Source organism: Kwoniella botswanensis, chromosome 1, assembly GCF_036426115.1.
Source record: "Kwoniella botswanensis chromosome 1, complete sequence".
NCBI classification, from domain to species: domain Eukaryota; kingdom Fungi; phylum Basidiomycota; class Tremellomycetes; order Tremellales; family Cryptococcaceae; genus Kwoniella; species Kwoniella botswanensis.
The window spans coordinates 16,056,401-16,072,666 of record NC_088599.1 but is presented as its reverse complement, the minus strand read 5'-3'; the positions used below and the strand labels follow the sequence as shown (position 1 = coordinate 16,072,666).

Here is a 16,266-nt window from a genome sequence, read left to right as displayed (position 1 = left end):
ACCTTCATCTTCAAAATGAGCTTCATCGCTTCCAGAAACGCTCTCAGAGCTCAGGTAAGTAGTGACTCCAGCCTCAACGACCTTCTTATCTCTCGGCCGTATCGTACCATATCATCTCATTCTGGTTTTAGCCGATTTACTCCTTCATCGTCTCTTCGCATGAATAGCTAACGTTTGTTTGTTCATGGTTCTATAGCTCAAACCATCTTTCGCTAGAACTTTCGCTTCTACCCCCTCAGCTTTCGCTCCCAGTCTCAAAGAGCGATTGACCGAATTGATCCCAAAGGAAATCGAGAATGTTAAAGCTGTCAGAGCCGCTCACGGTAACAAGAGTTTCGGTGAGGTTACCGTCGACCAAGCTTACGGTGGTATGAGAGGTATCAAGGTGGGTCTTTCCTCTTCCCACATATGTTGTCTAGTGGTTTTAAGCTCACACTCATCGTAGGGTTTGATCTGGGAAGGATCCGTACTTGATGCTGAAGAAGGTATCCGATTCAGAGGACTTACCATCCCTGAAGTTCAACAAAAGCTTCCTACCGCTCCAGGTGGTACTGAACCCCTTCCTGAAGGTCTCTTTTGGCTTTTGGTCACCGGTGAAGTCCCAACTGAAGAACAAGTCAAGGGACTCTCTCAAGAATGGGCTGCCAGAGCTGAACTTCCTAAATTCGTTGAGGAGCTCATCGACCGATGCCCTAACACCCTTCACCCAATGACCCAATTCTCCATCGCCGTCAACGCTGTAAGTATATCCCACATATGTCTAATTGTGATTGCAGTTTCCTGATGTATGCTTGCCCACCCTCAGCTTAACCACGACTCCGCTTTCGCCAAAGCTTACTCTAACGGTGTCCACAAGAGAGAATACTGGAAGACCACTTTCGATGACTCTATGGACCTCATTGCCAAACTCCCCAACATCGCCGGTCGAATCTTCAGAAACGTCTACGGTGATGGTAAACTCCCAGCCATCGACCAAAACCTCGATTACTCTGCCAACTTGTCCAACTTGCTTGGTTTCGGTGAGAACAAGGATTTCGTCGATCTCATGAGATTGTACATCACCATCCACTCTGATCACGAAGGTGGTAACGTTTCTGTAAGTTCAGATTAGTGTTCAGCGCAACCCAAGCGTGCAACAGCTGACAAGCGATGAATTCGGATAGGCCCACACTGGTCACTTGGTCGGTTCAGCCCTCTCTGATCCTTTCCTCTCATTCGCTGCTTCCCTTAACGGTCTTGCCGGTCCTCTCCACGGGTAGGTCATCTGCCTCTACATCTGTATCCTTAGCTGACCAGGCACTCGACATAGTCTCGCCAACCAAGAAGTACTCCGATGGGTCCAAAAGATGCAAGCTGCCATCGGTAAAGAGCCAACCGACGAACAGGTCGCTGAATACGTTTGGTCAACTCTTAAATCTGGACAAGTCGTTCCAGGTTACGGTCACGCCGTTTTGAGAAAGACCGTATGTTTATTGATACACATTTGCTCGTTATGTTTGCACTCGGCTGATGTGTGATACTGTGTAGGACCCTCGATACACTGCTCAAAGAGAATTCGCTCTTAAACACCTCCCCAACGACCCAGGATTCAAACTTGTTGGTCAAATCTACAAAATTGTTCCTAACATCTTACTCGAAGCTGGTAAAGCCAAGAACCCATGGCCTAATGTCGATGCTCACTCTGGTGTACTCTTGACTTACTACGGTCTTCACCAACAAGATTTCTACACTGTCTTGTTCGGTGTCTCAAGAGCTTTCGGTGTCGTTTCTCAATTGATCTGGGACAGAGCTCTTGGTGTAAGCTTTCTTTTCCCTCTTTTTGGTTTTACAAAGCATAAAAAGCTGATCAAAGTTGTTTGATGGTTGATAGATGCCCCTCGAAAGACCCAAGTCATACTCCACTGAAGCTATCAAGAAGATGTTCGAAGGTAAATAAGCAGATAAATCATTTTTGTAGCTAGTAGCTATTGGGCAGAGAAAGAGAGAAAGCGAAGGAGGGAGAATGAAAAGTATATATTGATCTCATGTTAGTATCTTTATATGCTCCGATAGGATCTCTAGGGTAAATGCATTTGGATTTTTGCATCGAATGTTCTTTCAGATCTTTCAGATGATGGTCAACCAAGTTCAAGTCTTACGATATTTATCATTACTGGTTAAATTACCATTATGAGGAAAAATGAAGAGAGCTATGACATGCATCAAAATTCGTTTCAATCGTATAATATGATATGTGATGATATGGGCTACGTTAGACAATTATTCGACGACTGCCACACCGTGTAGTGTTCAGAGTGTGTTATCCTACAATATAAATATCACCTAAACTATTATACTCCTTTACGACCTTCCCATCAATCTTCTCTCCTTCACCGCTATCATCCAAAATCATGATTCTCAATCCACCCAGATCAACTAATCCTTGATCGAATGCCATAAACTCCAAATCGAATTTGTACTCTACCTCCCAATTATGTTTACCTTTGATTTCATGTTGATCTTGATCGTTATCTACTATATAGGCAAGCTGACCAATATTCTGAATCACCTTTCCAAGTGGTTTGACCTCTACTAACTTCAATGAATTACCCAAATTGATGATTCCTTTCGTCTTCTGTGTGCCAGTACCGTTGGTAATGTAAGGTGGAGGTGGAAACACATCTTGTCCATCCACTCGTTCATCATCTAACACAATCTGATCGGTGTTTGCAGCAGTATTCGTATTGGATGAAAGAGGAGTACCGTCCCCAAACCTATTTCCAACCCTTGGTGAATTCTGATTACTTGCTAAACCCAATCCCTGAGATTGAGCCTGTCGTAATTGACTACTTATCGAACTAGGTGTCATAGGTCTACTAGGTCCAGCACCAGCACCAGTGTTGGACAGAGGTGTGAATGGTCGTCTATCAACCAAAGTCGCATTTGACGAGGGAGCAGGGGAAAGAGGGTTACTGGTTCTCGAAGGTGATAACACTGATATGTAAGGTCCACCAACACTCGGTTGAGTAATAGGAGCTGATGGAATGGGAGTGAGATATTGAATTGCTATTCTAGGTGCGGGAGGTGGTGGTAATTCTTGATCAACCCTTGAAGAAATTCGACTTAAGGGTACATCATCATCATTATCATTCTCTTCTTCCTTCTTCTCCTTGGGACCGGGTACAGATATACTTGATGGTTTTCTAGAAGCACTCTCATGAATATACTTTGTCGACCTCACACCCAACCTACATCCCATAGAGAATTTCTTTTCCACCTCGAATTCCCTCTGATCGTCTATCAACGTCAGATCGAATTCCCATTGATCCTCTTCTCCTACATCTCGGGGGTTCAAAGTCCCTTTGATCGGGCTAGGAGCCAGAAGCGTATTTGCATTTGCATTTGTGCTGTTGGCACCCAGTCTATCTTTTTGCGGAGTGGATAACGGACTTCCATGTGTGGATATAGCGGATTGTGAGCTCAGCGTACGTGCAGGTAAGACCCCTCTTTGTTGTTGTTGCTGTTGGGCAGGTGTTGGAGGGACGGGGACTCGTCGATTCAGAGTTGAAGTTTGTAATCTCCCTTTCAGATGGTATATCCCAGATAACCAAGTGACATCTAATCTTCCTAGAGGTAGGATCGTACCGGGTTGATATACAGGTGGGAAAGATGATTTGGACACCGTATCGGCATTGGTATTTGCATCTTCAGCGTTGGATGGCGAAAGGATAAATAAGAATTGACGTATATCTTCAGGTAGAAGAATGATCTTTTCTTTTTCCTCCTCTTCTTTTGGGGTCAATTCGGATATCAACCCTTTAACGGGTTCCAAGAAAACATTGGACAATATCATCGATTCACCAGATACGTTCTGAATAAGTATTTCCAAGTAGACTTGTTCTCTCTTTGTGGGGGAGAGCAGGGTATTGGGGTTGGAAGGTGTCTGGATTCGGGTTTTGATCGATAATGGCGGGATGACCTGTGGCATTGCAAGTAGATGATGTAACAGTCATCATGATATCTCATATAAACAGCAAGGAGACGGAGAGGTCAAACGAGACTAAGGACAGGCGGCACTACGATGACCATAGAGTGGTCCAAGTTGATCACAACCAGTATCAGACCGAACCCAGATCAAGACGCACTCACATTGAACTTCAGAAACCGCTGAAACGTCTTCCTCCCCTCCAGCGTTTCCCAGGCAACACTAACTATCAGGACGTTCACCCCCAAGTCTTTAATTTCATTATCGATCTTGAGATTGACTTTTTCCCCATAACGAAGTATCGACAATTCCTCGTGTTCTTGTCCTTCTTGAGCACTTGGATTATTTTCAGAAGTAGCTGAGGAAGGTTGTTCCCCATCCTTGGATTTATCGTTATCGTTTGAATGAATCACCTCACCGAGCCTAAACCTCCCTCCTGGACCTTGACATTCCAACATCATTCTCACCCCCAGCACATCCGCTTTGCCCGCAATGGTATTTTCCAACGATACGTTTAGGTCCAACGTCGATCCTAGGGAGACATTGCCGTACGGTGTAGGATAATTCGGCGTAGGGGAGAAATGAAATTCCCTAGGTGGGTGTGGGAGGGGTACAGGCGAAGTGGGGGAGATGGAGGTGGCGGATGGAAGGTAGCTTGGGATCAAGGATGGTGGTGATATTCGATTTCTATATTATACAGAGTCATCATCAGTAGCCGATCAGCTTGTGTAGGTAAGTCATCTCAGATGATAGACTAGACTTACATGCTGAGGGTGAGGGGTGGTTCCATCTTGGGCGAAATTCACTTCGAACGCAATGACAAGAATCAAAGTATTTAGCCGTGATATATATAGATGACGTTCGCAGATGAGCGGATCTGCGCTATGCGAAGGTATGCTGTCTATAGTCAGATAGGAATGACGAGTTGGTGGTGAACGATACCTGGGGTTCAATTGATGTTGTTGTTGTCACGTTCAGCGTAACTTGGTAGACCTCCTCCACTCTTGAGTGAATGAGCTCGATTTGCGAGTGAAGCAACATCAACGACTGCTGATGCGACGAACTATCAATGACAAGCACTATGCATATAAAGTCGAACGCAGGAGGCGAGTCTCCATGCTTGTACGACGTCATGGTCCAGAATACATATTCATAGCCATATTTATATACAAACAAGGGTATCTATTCAACCTTTCTTGCCCAAGTAAATTACGATATCAATCTCACAAAATTGTCCAGATCACCAATCGCCATCTCTCATTCCCTTCTAGCATGATTCCTTTTAGCAACTTCCCTAGCCTGTTTCTCCAGCAACTCGAAAGCATTCAATACGTCCTCTTCAGATACGGGCGTGTCATTGTTGATATTCACCTCTTCACCAAGGTTGAGGGTACCTTGTTCGGTCAATGGGAATACTGACGAATGAGGAATGAGGAATTGGATGGATGAACGTAAAGCGGCAGTTTCAATTTTGGATGATTCGAGGGCCTAAAGTCACGTACATTGTCAATCAGTCAAGGTATTCCGCTTTAAACATAGAGGACAAGCTTACCAATACCAAATCCCTCAACAAGACATCTTTCTGTTCCATCTGTCTCTTGACCAATTCCAATTGAGCAGAATCCCTTTCGAGCTTCTTCATGTGTTCTTCTCGTCTTCTTCGGAATGCCTGCTGAGCTCGTTTGTTCTGTTCTGCCCTGGACAGCTTGGGGTCGGGGCTTCTACGATCGATCAAACGACGGAACGTCAGCCATGACCTTCAAGAGAAACTTCGTGCGACAGCCAATGTGGGAATGATCAGGGAAAGGGGAACTCACTCTTGCGCAGCTTGAGCTCCGACGTCTCGAGAAGCCCCTTCACCTTGATCATGAGGTGAAGCCGACAAAGCAGGATCAATTGCTGATGCCGATACGGATCCCGGTTGAGCTTGATCTTTGTTATTGGCGGACGAAGAAGCCAAAGAGTCGAAAGTCTTGTCGATATCTTGATTTAAGATCGTATGACTCAATTCAGTCAACTGTCTGAAATCATTTTCGTACTTGCTCGCATTTGAGGGATCAACACCGTTGCCGGTGCCGGCACTAGGGGGTTTATCGTTTCTCAAATTACTCTGATTGTTTGTAGAACTCGTTGAAGGGGGCAACGTTTCAACATGGTTCGGATATTGTCCTTCTGTACCGGCCTGTGTAGTATTATGATCTGATTTTCTAGTTCTTCTTCTTTTCGCTGCATTCGGATTTGCTTGGGCTTGTTGTTGTTGTTGATCCATCTCTGCCCAACCTGCTCTTTCATGTGGTAATTTTCTCCTTTTACCACCCATCTCTCCTCGATCATATTCATCGGCCAACAATGCTGCTTGCTCGATCTCCTCCTGACCCTTTAAGAGAGTAGGGTCGGGTAAAGATAAGTTTGAGATTGTCTGAGAAGCGAGCCGAGCGAGAGTATTGGGTATGGGTATTGTAGGGTTTAAAGGTGAGGTGGATCGTTCGATCCTACTTCGAGGTATCTCGCCTGGTTGATAGGCTGTGAAAGATGGTTGAGGGGTACGATGTTGTGCGGGAGACGAAATTCCGCTGGGTGCTGGGTGTGCTGGTTGTTTCTCACCTGGTAATGGTGCAAGGGGAGGTTGATCTGTGCGGACTGGAGGCGAAGTAATCATATGTCAGCTTGAGAGGTAGCGACGTATGAGGACTGATACACACCATGATGCGTGACGACTTCTCCAGTCTCGGTATGAGGATAATCATGCTCTAGATCTACGTGTCGCAATGCTTAGGTCAGTATATGGAGGGATAGGCAGCGTGACCTGGCATGACATATGACATACAGTCCAATAGATGACTCTCAGCATCCTCTTGTCCCCTCGCATCTGCGCCAGGAGGGTAGAGGAGGGTTGCAAGTGAGGAGTGTTGTTCTTGATTGATGCTCATGTTGTCCCTGCTACGGTGGTGATGTTATTGTTGTGGACTGGGCGAGTGGAGGAATAACGAAGATGATGATGGGATGGGTCGAGGTTATGTAAGTTGTTGTCATGGCCATGCTTACGTATCTCATCGTCACTCACACACCCAAGTTCAGACAACGCTGTGGGAATCACAGCGGAGTTATCGGAGTTATTACCTTGGTGGCATCGTCAAGGGTCAGTTGACCTGGTTTGGGATCTGTGGCAACGAAATACACAAGGGGGCATAGTCAATGTTGCATGTTGATGGTATTTGTGTGGACAAACAATTTTTTTACGGACGGAACATACTCTTTACAACGATCTTACTTGGGATCATGAACGGAGTGTGTGCACGTTCGAAATTTCCCCCACCCGGACTCATCTTCCCACTAAATCGGTAATAGCTATCAAAGAACGACCAAAATAGTTGCTTTCAGGTCATGCTTGACACCAGTCAACATCGCAATTCGCAATTTTCCTTCCAAATCAGTAATGGATGTAGATCACGAGTCTACAAGCATCCTCCTTTGAGCTACTGAGAAAGGTAAGATCTCGGTGAATGTTGGACCGAATCGAAATCAACAACGATACTAACAATGTAGTAATGCTCAAATGGGATGGAGTTTGATGGTAACTTGCATTTATCGTCTCATGACTTACACCGTACTCGGAAGTATGCATGCAGCGAGTTGAAAGGTTTTGGTCATTCTCAGATGGATATATAAAGAGCTAACAACCTCGGGAGAGGCTTTTATTTCTCATCCACTCAAGCCAATCGATTCATTCAGCCTTTTCTACCAGCCAACCACTGATACCTACTTGCTCTTAACCCACTTACTCATCTCGCACAACAAAGAACCATGCCTCACCTTACTCAATCACCTCTTTCCTCACCCTCACTCCGAGCCATTGCTCATCCCCAACTTCGAACATCGTACTTTCCACCTGTCCCCTCAGCACCTCACGCATATCACGGGCGCGTCCCTCCTACTCCTCACTCATCATTGAATGTCGTCCATCATTCACCTCAACCGAATCTCGGCTCGGGGTTGGTAGGCTGTCTGAAGCATTCTCAACACATATCCAGTAAACATCTTCCGGTGAGAGAAGCAGAGTATATTGATATGGGACCTTATCATCGTGGGGAAGCTATTAAGCCAGCTATGAAATCTATTAATGGTAATGAGCAGAGAAGATCATCTTTGAAAATCTCACAAATCCCCATTGGACACAAGCACATCCACGCTCATACTATTTCTGGTCCTGGTCATAGAGGTTTACATACATCTTCTACTCAGCAAGCACGGATAGTCGAAGATATACCCGAAGGTAATAATCAAAAAAGAAGACCATCATTCAAAATTGAATTACCTCCTCGACCGATAACCCAACAACATCCCCCTCAAACTCAAGGCTTACATCGACAACTTGCTCCTCTCTACCCTAAACCTCACTCAGCTACCAACGTCAATGCAGATCTTCATCCAATCCCATCAAACGGATACAGCTCTCCACCCATCTTCCGAGATCCATTCACGGCCCAGAACAACGCAACGACCTACGATTATCCAGCGGGAGGGTATATGATCTTACGTGCACCTACCAAGGTTCCTCATAGGTTTATGGACGATTTCCCATCTCCCACTTCCGCTCACCCACCTGTCCCGACCACAGGTCATGAGGAATTCATATATGGGGTAGAGGGAACTGGATTAGGTTATTCGTTGAATAAGAGAGTCGCTACGCCCTGGTTGAGAAGTAAGGGAGATGAAGAAGAGTGGTTGAGAGCTGATGACCTTGAAGGTCTCGAGGGTGGGAGGGAGGTGGAGAAGAGAATGAGGGGTTTGGCAATTGCATAGTCCAATATATTTCGAGATCTGCTTCCACCCTTGATTCTCCGTTCTTTTTTACCGGTTCGATTTTTGATTTTGAATATGAAGTTTGCTTTTTCTATGGACTGTTTATAGATGGTGTATAGAGATGTCATGTTCAGTTTTCTCTGTGTAATTTTGTCCGATCGACGTTGAAAATCATGCATATGCGCTTTTTGAGTTGTATCCATGATTCAAGGCAGCCTCTCATTGATCAAAAATGCATTCAATGCTGGGAATCGAGTCTTTCTACGATAATTCAACCTATCCCAAGATCATAATTGCGATGCAATCCACATGCTTCATATCGTGAGAGATTGAGAGATTCAGGAAAAATGAGGTCTGATGATCACTCCTATGTGCACACGCTAGTCTTCCAATCATACTCTACAAGCATACATGCACATACATGATTGTTATATACAACTTTTAAACGCAGAATCTATATACAGGACAATCACCAAATACCCCAAACCAACGTCAAATGGCATGCTATATGATATCCAATCTAACCAAAAGATCTCAAGAATCCCCACTCTTCTTCTTCATCCTCACTATCCGGTGGAACAGCCTTCTTACTAGGTATTTCTACTACAAATCTTGCTCTTGATCTTGCTCTTGCTATCGAGCTCGTCTTGTGTATCATCGCCGGCGGATCATTAGATATCCTAGCTTTCTTAGGTGATCTATGAGGTATGGAAACCAACATCGTGTTAGATCGTCTGGGTCTCTTTGTAGACTTTGGGAGTTCAGGTTGGTTCGGTAAAAGCTCTATCGATGGTGACCGACAGGCTTGTACTTTCTCCTGGTGCAGAATTTCAGTCGGTATTTCGGGAATCATTTCGACTTCGACAGAAACCGATTTTGACCTTGACCTTGATTTTGATCTCGATTTGCTGGTCTTATCCAGAATAACCTGTGGCGACTTTGTCCTTCTTTCAGGCTGGGGTATTTCGAAGACGCCCATATCAAATTTCACTGTACCTTTATCGCCTTCCTGTTCATGTTCGTCTACTTGAGATTTCCTATTCCTCCTAGGTCTAGGACGTCTAGCGGGAGGTGAAGGAGGAGGAACGAAATCTGGGTCGTCATCTTCTTTTTCGTTGAATATATCATTGAGAAGTATATCCGGTGAAGGTGATAGTGGGGTACCACGAGATGGTCCAGCTTCTGCCTCGACCGGAGGCTGAGGATGATCAACACTATCCACTGGTACTGGTTCGTCATCAAAACGATCACCTTTACGCGGCTGCACGGCACCGTCATCCATATCAGCCGGCAGTACATCCTCCTTTTCCACCTCTTCATCTTTCTGAGCCAATTCGCCAAACGTTTCTGATATATCAGGCACTTTTATCGCGATTTGAGGCTCCTCTTTAGGTCCGATATTACCATCTTGTTCCTGATTTGTTTCAAGGGTATTAACCAGATTTTCGTACCCCTTAACCTGGTCTTCATTCATCATACTATTCCGAACTTCTTCATTCACTACTCCAACTTGTAATCCCAAGCCGTCCGTCATTTCGTCCTCCGGATCGACGATAATTGGTGTACGATGTTTCCTAGGTCTACCTTTCTTTCTCCCTGTCGACGTATATATTGACTTGGGCGGAGGCGAAGGTGTGGGAGTGGGATCTTTGTACCATACTGAATCTGGAAATTCCATACTCAATTTCTCCAAACCCAATTCTTCCCTACGCCAAGTTTCCAGTGCGAACAGGGCTGCTGCGTCCAACGTACGTAGATCTAAGCGTAGTTCTCGGACTTTACGAGTGGGTCCGATTGGAGGTAGGGGATAGGTTGGAATAGGCGATTGAGGGGGTTCAGACGGTGGTGGTGGGAGGTGTAGGGCTTTCAAAGCTACTTCTGTCTGCGTAAGAGACGACGTTGTTGTGTCGACTTTGGTGTCCGATTGTTCCTGTTCAATCGATATGTCTGTATGAGATTGGCTCGATATATTTTGCCTTGATCCTGATTCAACATCATCAATCTTACCCATCCTAGATTCATCTCCATCACCATTCGCCTTCTGAATATGATCCGCTGTTTCCGTTGACTGGCCTTGCCCATGTTTACTCGACCAATACTCTTCCAACGTATTGCCTTTATCCAACTCTACAATCTCTCTACTCCCCCTTCTCACTTTCCTATCTTCTTCCAATTCCTCGACTTGACTATCCGGACTCCCAGGTGGCAGCTCTGAGCTTTCTATAAGTCTAACATCTATCCTATGATAACTCTGAGGGGTCTTATATCGCTGCAGGAGGTCGTTCAATCTCACGAGATGTTCGGGTTTGCGCAAGCTTATTAACCATGATGCGAGGGGAGGTAAAGGGATGGCATGGAGGGTTTCTTGGTGGAGGAAGACAGCTGGAGGAGGGAGCGCCGAGGATGAGTAGGTCATGATAAACGATTTACCCACCAAGCGATAAGCGGGTGAGTAAGGATGGAACTGGCGAAGAGAAGGCTAGGGTCTTGACCGACCAACTGTTCCTACGCCTCTGGACTGGTGTAGGCTCGAAGAGCTTCGCGTGACAGCCGGGCGTCAGCAAGACCTGCTGAAGCTTTATCGAGTCCAAGGATATATATTGAGACCTTGTGTTGTTACGTTGACTTGATGAATATGCAGTACGCCGATGATAGCAGGTCCGAACAAGAAGACACCACAGGGAGTGAGGAGTGAGAGCAGTGCGATACATGTTATATTATCAAAACAATTCCACTTCCGACGGAATAAATGGTGATGTCATCACTTTCCTGTATGCTGGAAATCTCGGATCCGAGAAGAAAAGAGCAGGAGAAAGATGACGATCAAGCTCAAGAAATCGATGCATAAAAGAGTCAATCTTTTACATCACATCAAGGTGTCAGAGGTACACTAGGGCGTGCACTATAGAGTAATACATCCAGCGACCGATAGATTAATAGACTGGATTTCGCCAGGATACAACAAAGGACAACGACACAACCTGATCCGATTCTGACCAGCTCCTTCAACATGTCACAATCGTTTGCCGTTCCTCTGGCAAATACCAGAGTGAGTGTCCTTTTGGTCTGTCCACCCACACTTTTAGGCTGACCATACGACTTTTGACCTATGACTTTTGACCTTGACCAGAACGTTACTATCGTAGCTCATGTCGATCACGGAAAGACGTCCTTTGCGGATAGTCTCTTGTCATCCAACAATATCATCTCATCTCGTATGGCCGGTAAATTGAGATTCCTCGATTCAAGGGAGGATGAGCAGGAAAGAGGTATAACGATGGAAAGCAGTGCCGTGAGATACCATCCATTTCCCTCATTTGATACGAGATGAACTGACTTTCTCATGTACAGGTGTCTCTACGATTTGACATGAACAGAATAGGTCCAGATGGTACAGGTAAGGCACACCATGCTCTCGGGAAACATGATTTACTGATTACTGAAATGGAATGGATGGTGTAGCTTCCACGTCAAAACATCTGTGTAATGTCATTGATACACCTGGTCATGTCGATTTCGCTTCCGAGGTATCTACCGCATCGAGATTATGTGATGGTGCTTTGGTATTGGTAGATTGCTGGGAAGGTGTTTGTACACAGGTAAGTCAGCTTAGTCATCTAACTCAACCTGACTCAACGAACTTTACACGGTTCCCACTGGAACTGACAACCGCTCTTCAATAGACAATAGCGGTGCTCCGACAAGCATGGGTAGACAGACTCCGTCCGTTGTTAGTAATCAACAAGATCGACCGACTGATCACCGAGTTACAAATGTCACCTTCAGAAGCATATCATCATCTCTCACAACTGATCGAGCAGGTCAACGCAGTCATGGGTTCGTTCTACGCATCGGAGAGGATGGAAGATGATTTGCGTTGGCGGGAAGAAAGGGAGAAGCGACTTGCAGCTCGAAAATCAGCTCAAGAAGAACAGAACGATATTAACTCGGAAGAGAATGATGATTTATTGGATAAAGAGTTTGAAGAGAAGGAAGATGAAGATATTTATTTCGCACCTGATCGAGGAAATGTCTTATTCGCTTCTGCAATAGATGGATGGGCGTTCAGATTAGGTAAATTCGCAAGGTTATATGCTGAAAAGCTGAAGATCAGAGAATCAAATTTAAGGAGGGTTTTATGGGGCGATTGGTATCTTGACCCTAAGACGAAAAGAGTAGTGGGGAGGAAGAAGTTGGCTGGGAGGAATTTGAAACCACTCTTCGTGCAATTCGTGTTGGAGAATATATGGAGAGTTTACGATACCGTTCTGAACCAACAGTGAGCTATAAGATAAACTTTCGGCTATTGTTCTGATGAGCAAGTCGACAATGCTAATCCGCTCCTCAATCTAGCGATCCTGAGGCTACACAGAAGATCGTGACTGCTCTGGGAGTGCGAGTAACACCTCGAGATATACGATCGAAAGACACCCGAAATCTTCTCAACATCATCATGCAACAGTGGCTTCCCCTTTCCACCGCTACTTTCCAAGCCGTGATCGACGTCATTCCTTCACCGTCAGATGCCCAAGCTATCAGATTACCATACATGCTCCATCCGGAAAAAGCAGCCGCTTCCAATACCGCTCTTACTGCTTCCAACGAATTGGAGAAAGGTCTTTATGGGTGCGATCAATCTGAAAATGCCAATGTGGTCGCATACGTTAGTAAGATGTTCGCGGTAGAACGAAGTGAATTGCCAGAGTTCAAACCTAAAGAAATGACTGCTGAGGAAATGAGACAGCGAGGAAAAGAAGAGAGGGAGAAAAGAGCAGCATTATTAGCTAGTCGTCAGGAGATCGCCAGCACAGCAAACGGAATACCTTTACCTGAAAATGGTGAAGACCTCATAAAACCTTTAGATGCGATATCTCTGATTGATAAAGGTACAGAAACTCCATTGATACCGATAGATGAATCCTCAGAAGTGTTATTAGGGTTTTCAAGGATTTTCTCAGGTGTATTGAGGAGGAATACACCTCTTATAGTCACTTTACCAAAATACGAGAACGACCTCGGTCCGACTCACCCTAGAAATGCTAAGCATGTCTTCAAGGTAGTGGCGAAGGATCTGTACATGATGATGGGCAGAGAATTGGTCTCGGTGGAAGAAGTACCTGCAGGTCATGTTTGTGCCATTGGTGGATTGGAGAGAGTGGTACCGAGGAGTGCGACGTTATGGGCACCGAACGCACAAGGAGTGGAGGATTTGAAGGAAGATACAGAGCTAGTCAATCTGGCTGGTGTCAATTTGCTGGTAAGTATCAATTCATCTTGCAATCTCACTCAATGCGACTTCAGTGCTGATGACCACCTGTAAAGTCTGCTCCAATTGTTCGAGTCGCCCTTGAGCCCGAGAACCCTAGTAAGCTGAGCTGTTTTGACAATGATATGAGATTTCAGCTGATAAAGTTGTCAGGTGACATGCCCAAACTAATCAGAGGTTTGCAAATCCTCAATCAGGCTGATCCATGTGCGGAATACCTTGTGCAAGAGACAGGTGAACATGTGATCATCACTGCAGGAGAAATTCATTTACAGGTAAGCTGTCATACCAGACCGCGATGTGAGTGCAATGAAATTTACTGAGGATCCCTCCATAGCGGTGCATCAAAGACCTACAGGAGCGATTCGCGAAGTGCCCTATACAGCAGTCTGCTGTAATTGTTCCCTTCAGAGAATCAGCAGTTAAAGCCCCAGGTAAGCTTGTTGACCTGGACAGGCTTCAGACAGGGTAGCTTACCTTTCTAAACCTCATTTTCAGATATGTTACCACCGAAAACGGCAGGTGCGCCGAGAGGTACAATCAATGGATCAATCTTGAATGGATTGGTCACCTTCACTATACGAGCTATACCTCTACCACCTGCGATAATAGAATTCTTGCTTTCGCACACTAGCACAATCGGTTCTATGTTGGTTCAGAAACGAGATCAGTCCAACGAAGATGAGGACAACCAGGAAGAACGGGATGCAGGTGAAGGAGGTGCTGAGCAGAGCAGAATCCTGACACCGGAACAGTTCTGGAGTGAACTAGAGGGATTGATGAATAAAGCTGGCGCTGATTGGGCGGGCGCAGCTGATAGAGTCTGGTCGTTCGGACCCAAGAGAATGGGTGCGAATGTATTGTTAGATCCTGCAGGGAAGAGTCAACTTCGGTAAGTATGCCCGCCTCATCGTTTCGCTACAATCATGACATCGCTAACTCAGGGACAATGCCAGTCTTCGAGGTAAAGAAAAGTTATTCGCCGATGCTCGAGCTGAAGGACAATCTGCCGATGCGGCCCTACAAACTGCAGACAACGCTTTAGCGCAAGATCAATTAGCTTCGATAGCTTCTGCAAACGAAGCGGATGATAGTGCTCGAGCGGAACTGAGGTTGTTGAGGGATTTCGAAAATTCTATCGAAGCTGGATTTCAAATGGCCACTTTCCAGGGGCCCTTATGTTCCGAACCTGTGGTGGGTATGGCATGGGTTGTGGAGAATGTCGAGTTGAATAAAGAGGAATTCGAATCTGAACAAGGTGAGTACAGCTGGGCAATCCAACGTGATGAGAAGCAGAAAGCTGACGCGCCGAGATAGGTAAAGGGCGAACTGCAGCTGTCACAGGAGCGTTGATCTCATCGGTCAGGGATGCATGCAGAGCGGGAATGTTGGATTGGTCGCCTAGGATCAAGTTGGCGATGTACACTTGTGACATTCAAGCTTCGAGTGCGTTCATCTCCTCTCTGATTGTTAAGTTCCGAAGAGATGCTGATCACTTGACATCTTTCTAGCCGACGTGCTCGGTAAAGTCTACGCGGTAGTAGCTAGAAGAAGAGGTAGGATAGTTTCCGAAGAGATGAAAGAGGGTACTTCCTTCTTCACGATCAGAGCGATGTTGCCTGTAGTAGAAAGTTTCGGTTTCGCAGATGGTAAGTTGGCCAACATTTCGTTTATCATACAATACCCCATTATCAAATCGGTCTCGGGATGGAGGTCGTATAAGGTCTGTGCTAATATGCTTATGTGGATGATAGAAATCCGTAAACGAACATCCGGAGCGGCATCACCTCAATTGATCTTCTCAGGATTTGAAACGCTAGACCAAGATCCATTCTGGGTACCTACCACCCAAGAAGAGCTCGAAGATCTAGGTGAGAAAGCAGATAGAGCCAATGTGGCTAAAGGGTATGTGGATGGTGTTAGGAAGAGGAAAGGGATGTTCGTGGAGAAGAAGATTGTGGAGTTTGCTGAGAAACAGAGGACTTTGAAGAAGTAAACTGTATGGGTTACAACGCACATATAATGAATAAACAATATTGCATATTGTTGGAATTATCCAATAATCTCTATGAGATCGAGCAGAGCCAATGTGGTTTATAGATATGCACACGACTGCCCTTGGTCGACTAATGTGAACAAATGCCGAACCGAACAACAAGATGAAAATAGCCTTTCATCCCGAATCCCGTGTTGCCCTTTTTTGATCTGACGATCATCCACATGTATGCGCAGC

The 16,266-nt window shown here is 45.5% G+C and overlaps 6 protein-coding genes across 6 annotated transcripts; 3 read left to right on the top strand and 3 right to left on the bottom strand.

The window, feature by feature from the left end:
* Positions 1–15: 15 nt before the first annotated feature.
* L199_006079 (citrate synthase, mitochondrial) lies at positions 16–1,936 on the top strand (the record flags this gene model as incomplete). The annotated part of the gene is made up of 8 exons (XM_064891780.1): positions 16–54; positions 197–385; positions 446–739; positions 806–1,096; positions 1,164–1,255; positions 1,310–1,463; positions 1,528–1,797; positions 1,871–1,936. The coding sequence occupies 8 exons, from the start codon at positions 16–18 to the stop codon at positions 1,934–1,936; spliced, it is 1,395 nt and encodes a 464-aa protein (XP_064747852.1).
* A 363-nt stretch (positions 1,937–2,299) lies between these two features.
* L199_006078 (uncharacterized protein) lies at positions 2,300–4,754 on the bottom strand (the record flags this gene model as incomplete). Its single annotated transcript, XM_064891779.1, has 3 exons — positions 2,300–3,958; positions 4,129–4,651; positions 4,729–4,754. The coding sequence occupies 3 exons, from the start codon at positions 4,752–4,754 to the stop codon at positions 2,300–2,302; spliced, it is 2,208 nt and encodes a 735-aa protein (XP_064747851.1).
* A 467-nt stretch (positions 4,755–5,221) lies between these two features.
* L199_006077 (uncharacterized protein) lies at positions 5,222–6,894 on the bottom strand (the record flags this gene model as incomplete). The annotated part of the gene is made up of 5 exons (XM_064891778.1): positions 5,222–5,452; positions 5,517–5,685; positions 5,782–6,604; positions 6,667–6,720; positions 6,792–6,894. The coding sequence occupies 5 exons, from the start codon at positions 6,892–6,894 to the stop codon at positions 5,222–5,224; spliced, it is 1,380 nt and encodes a 459-aa protein (XP_064747850.1).
* An 874-nt stretch (positions 6,895–7,768) lies between these two features.
* On the top strand, positions 7,769–8,767 carry L199_006076 (uncharacterized protein; the record flags this gene model as incomplete). The annotated part of the gene is made up of 1 exon (XM_064891777.1): positions 7,769–8,767. The coding sequence occupies one exon, from the start codon at positions 7,769–7,771 to the stop codon at positions 8,765–8,767; it is 999 nt and encodes a 332-aa protein (XP_064747849.1).
* A 520-nt stretch (positions 8,768–9,287) lies between these two features.
* On the bottom strand, positions 9,288–11,183 carry L199_006075 (uncharacterized protein; the record flags this gene model as incomplete). The annotated part of the gene is made up of 1 exon (XM_064891776.1): positions 9,288–11,183. The coding sequence occupies one exon, from the start codon at positions 11,181–11,183 to the stop codon at positions 9,288–9,290; it is 1,896 nt and encodes a 631-aa protein (XP_064747848.1).
* Positions 11,184–11,777: 594 nt separating this feature from the next.
* L199_006074 (uncharacterized protein) lies at positions 11,778–16,029 on the top strand (the record flags this gene model as incomplete). Its single annotated transcript, XM_064891775.1, has 14 exons — positions 11,778–11,816; positions 11,898–12,059; positions 12,119–12,164; positions 12,230–12,366; positions 12,451–13,046; positions 13,121–14,024; positions 14,090–14,132; positions 14,187–14,308; positions 14,371–14,467; positions 14,532–14,925; positions 14,990–15,291; positions 15,351–15,479; positions 15,545–15,682; positions 15,788–16,029. The coding sequence occupies 14 exons, from the start codon at positions 11,778–11,780 to the stop codon at positions 16,027–16,029; spliced, it is 3,351 nt and encodes a 1,116-aa protein (XP_064747847.1).
* Positions 16,030–16,266: the final 237 nt, after the last annotated feature.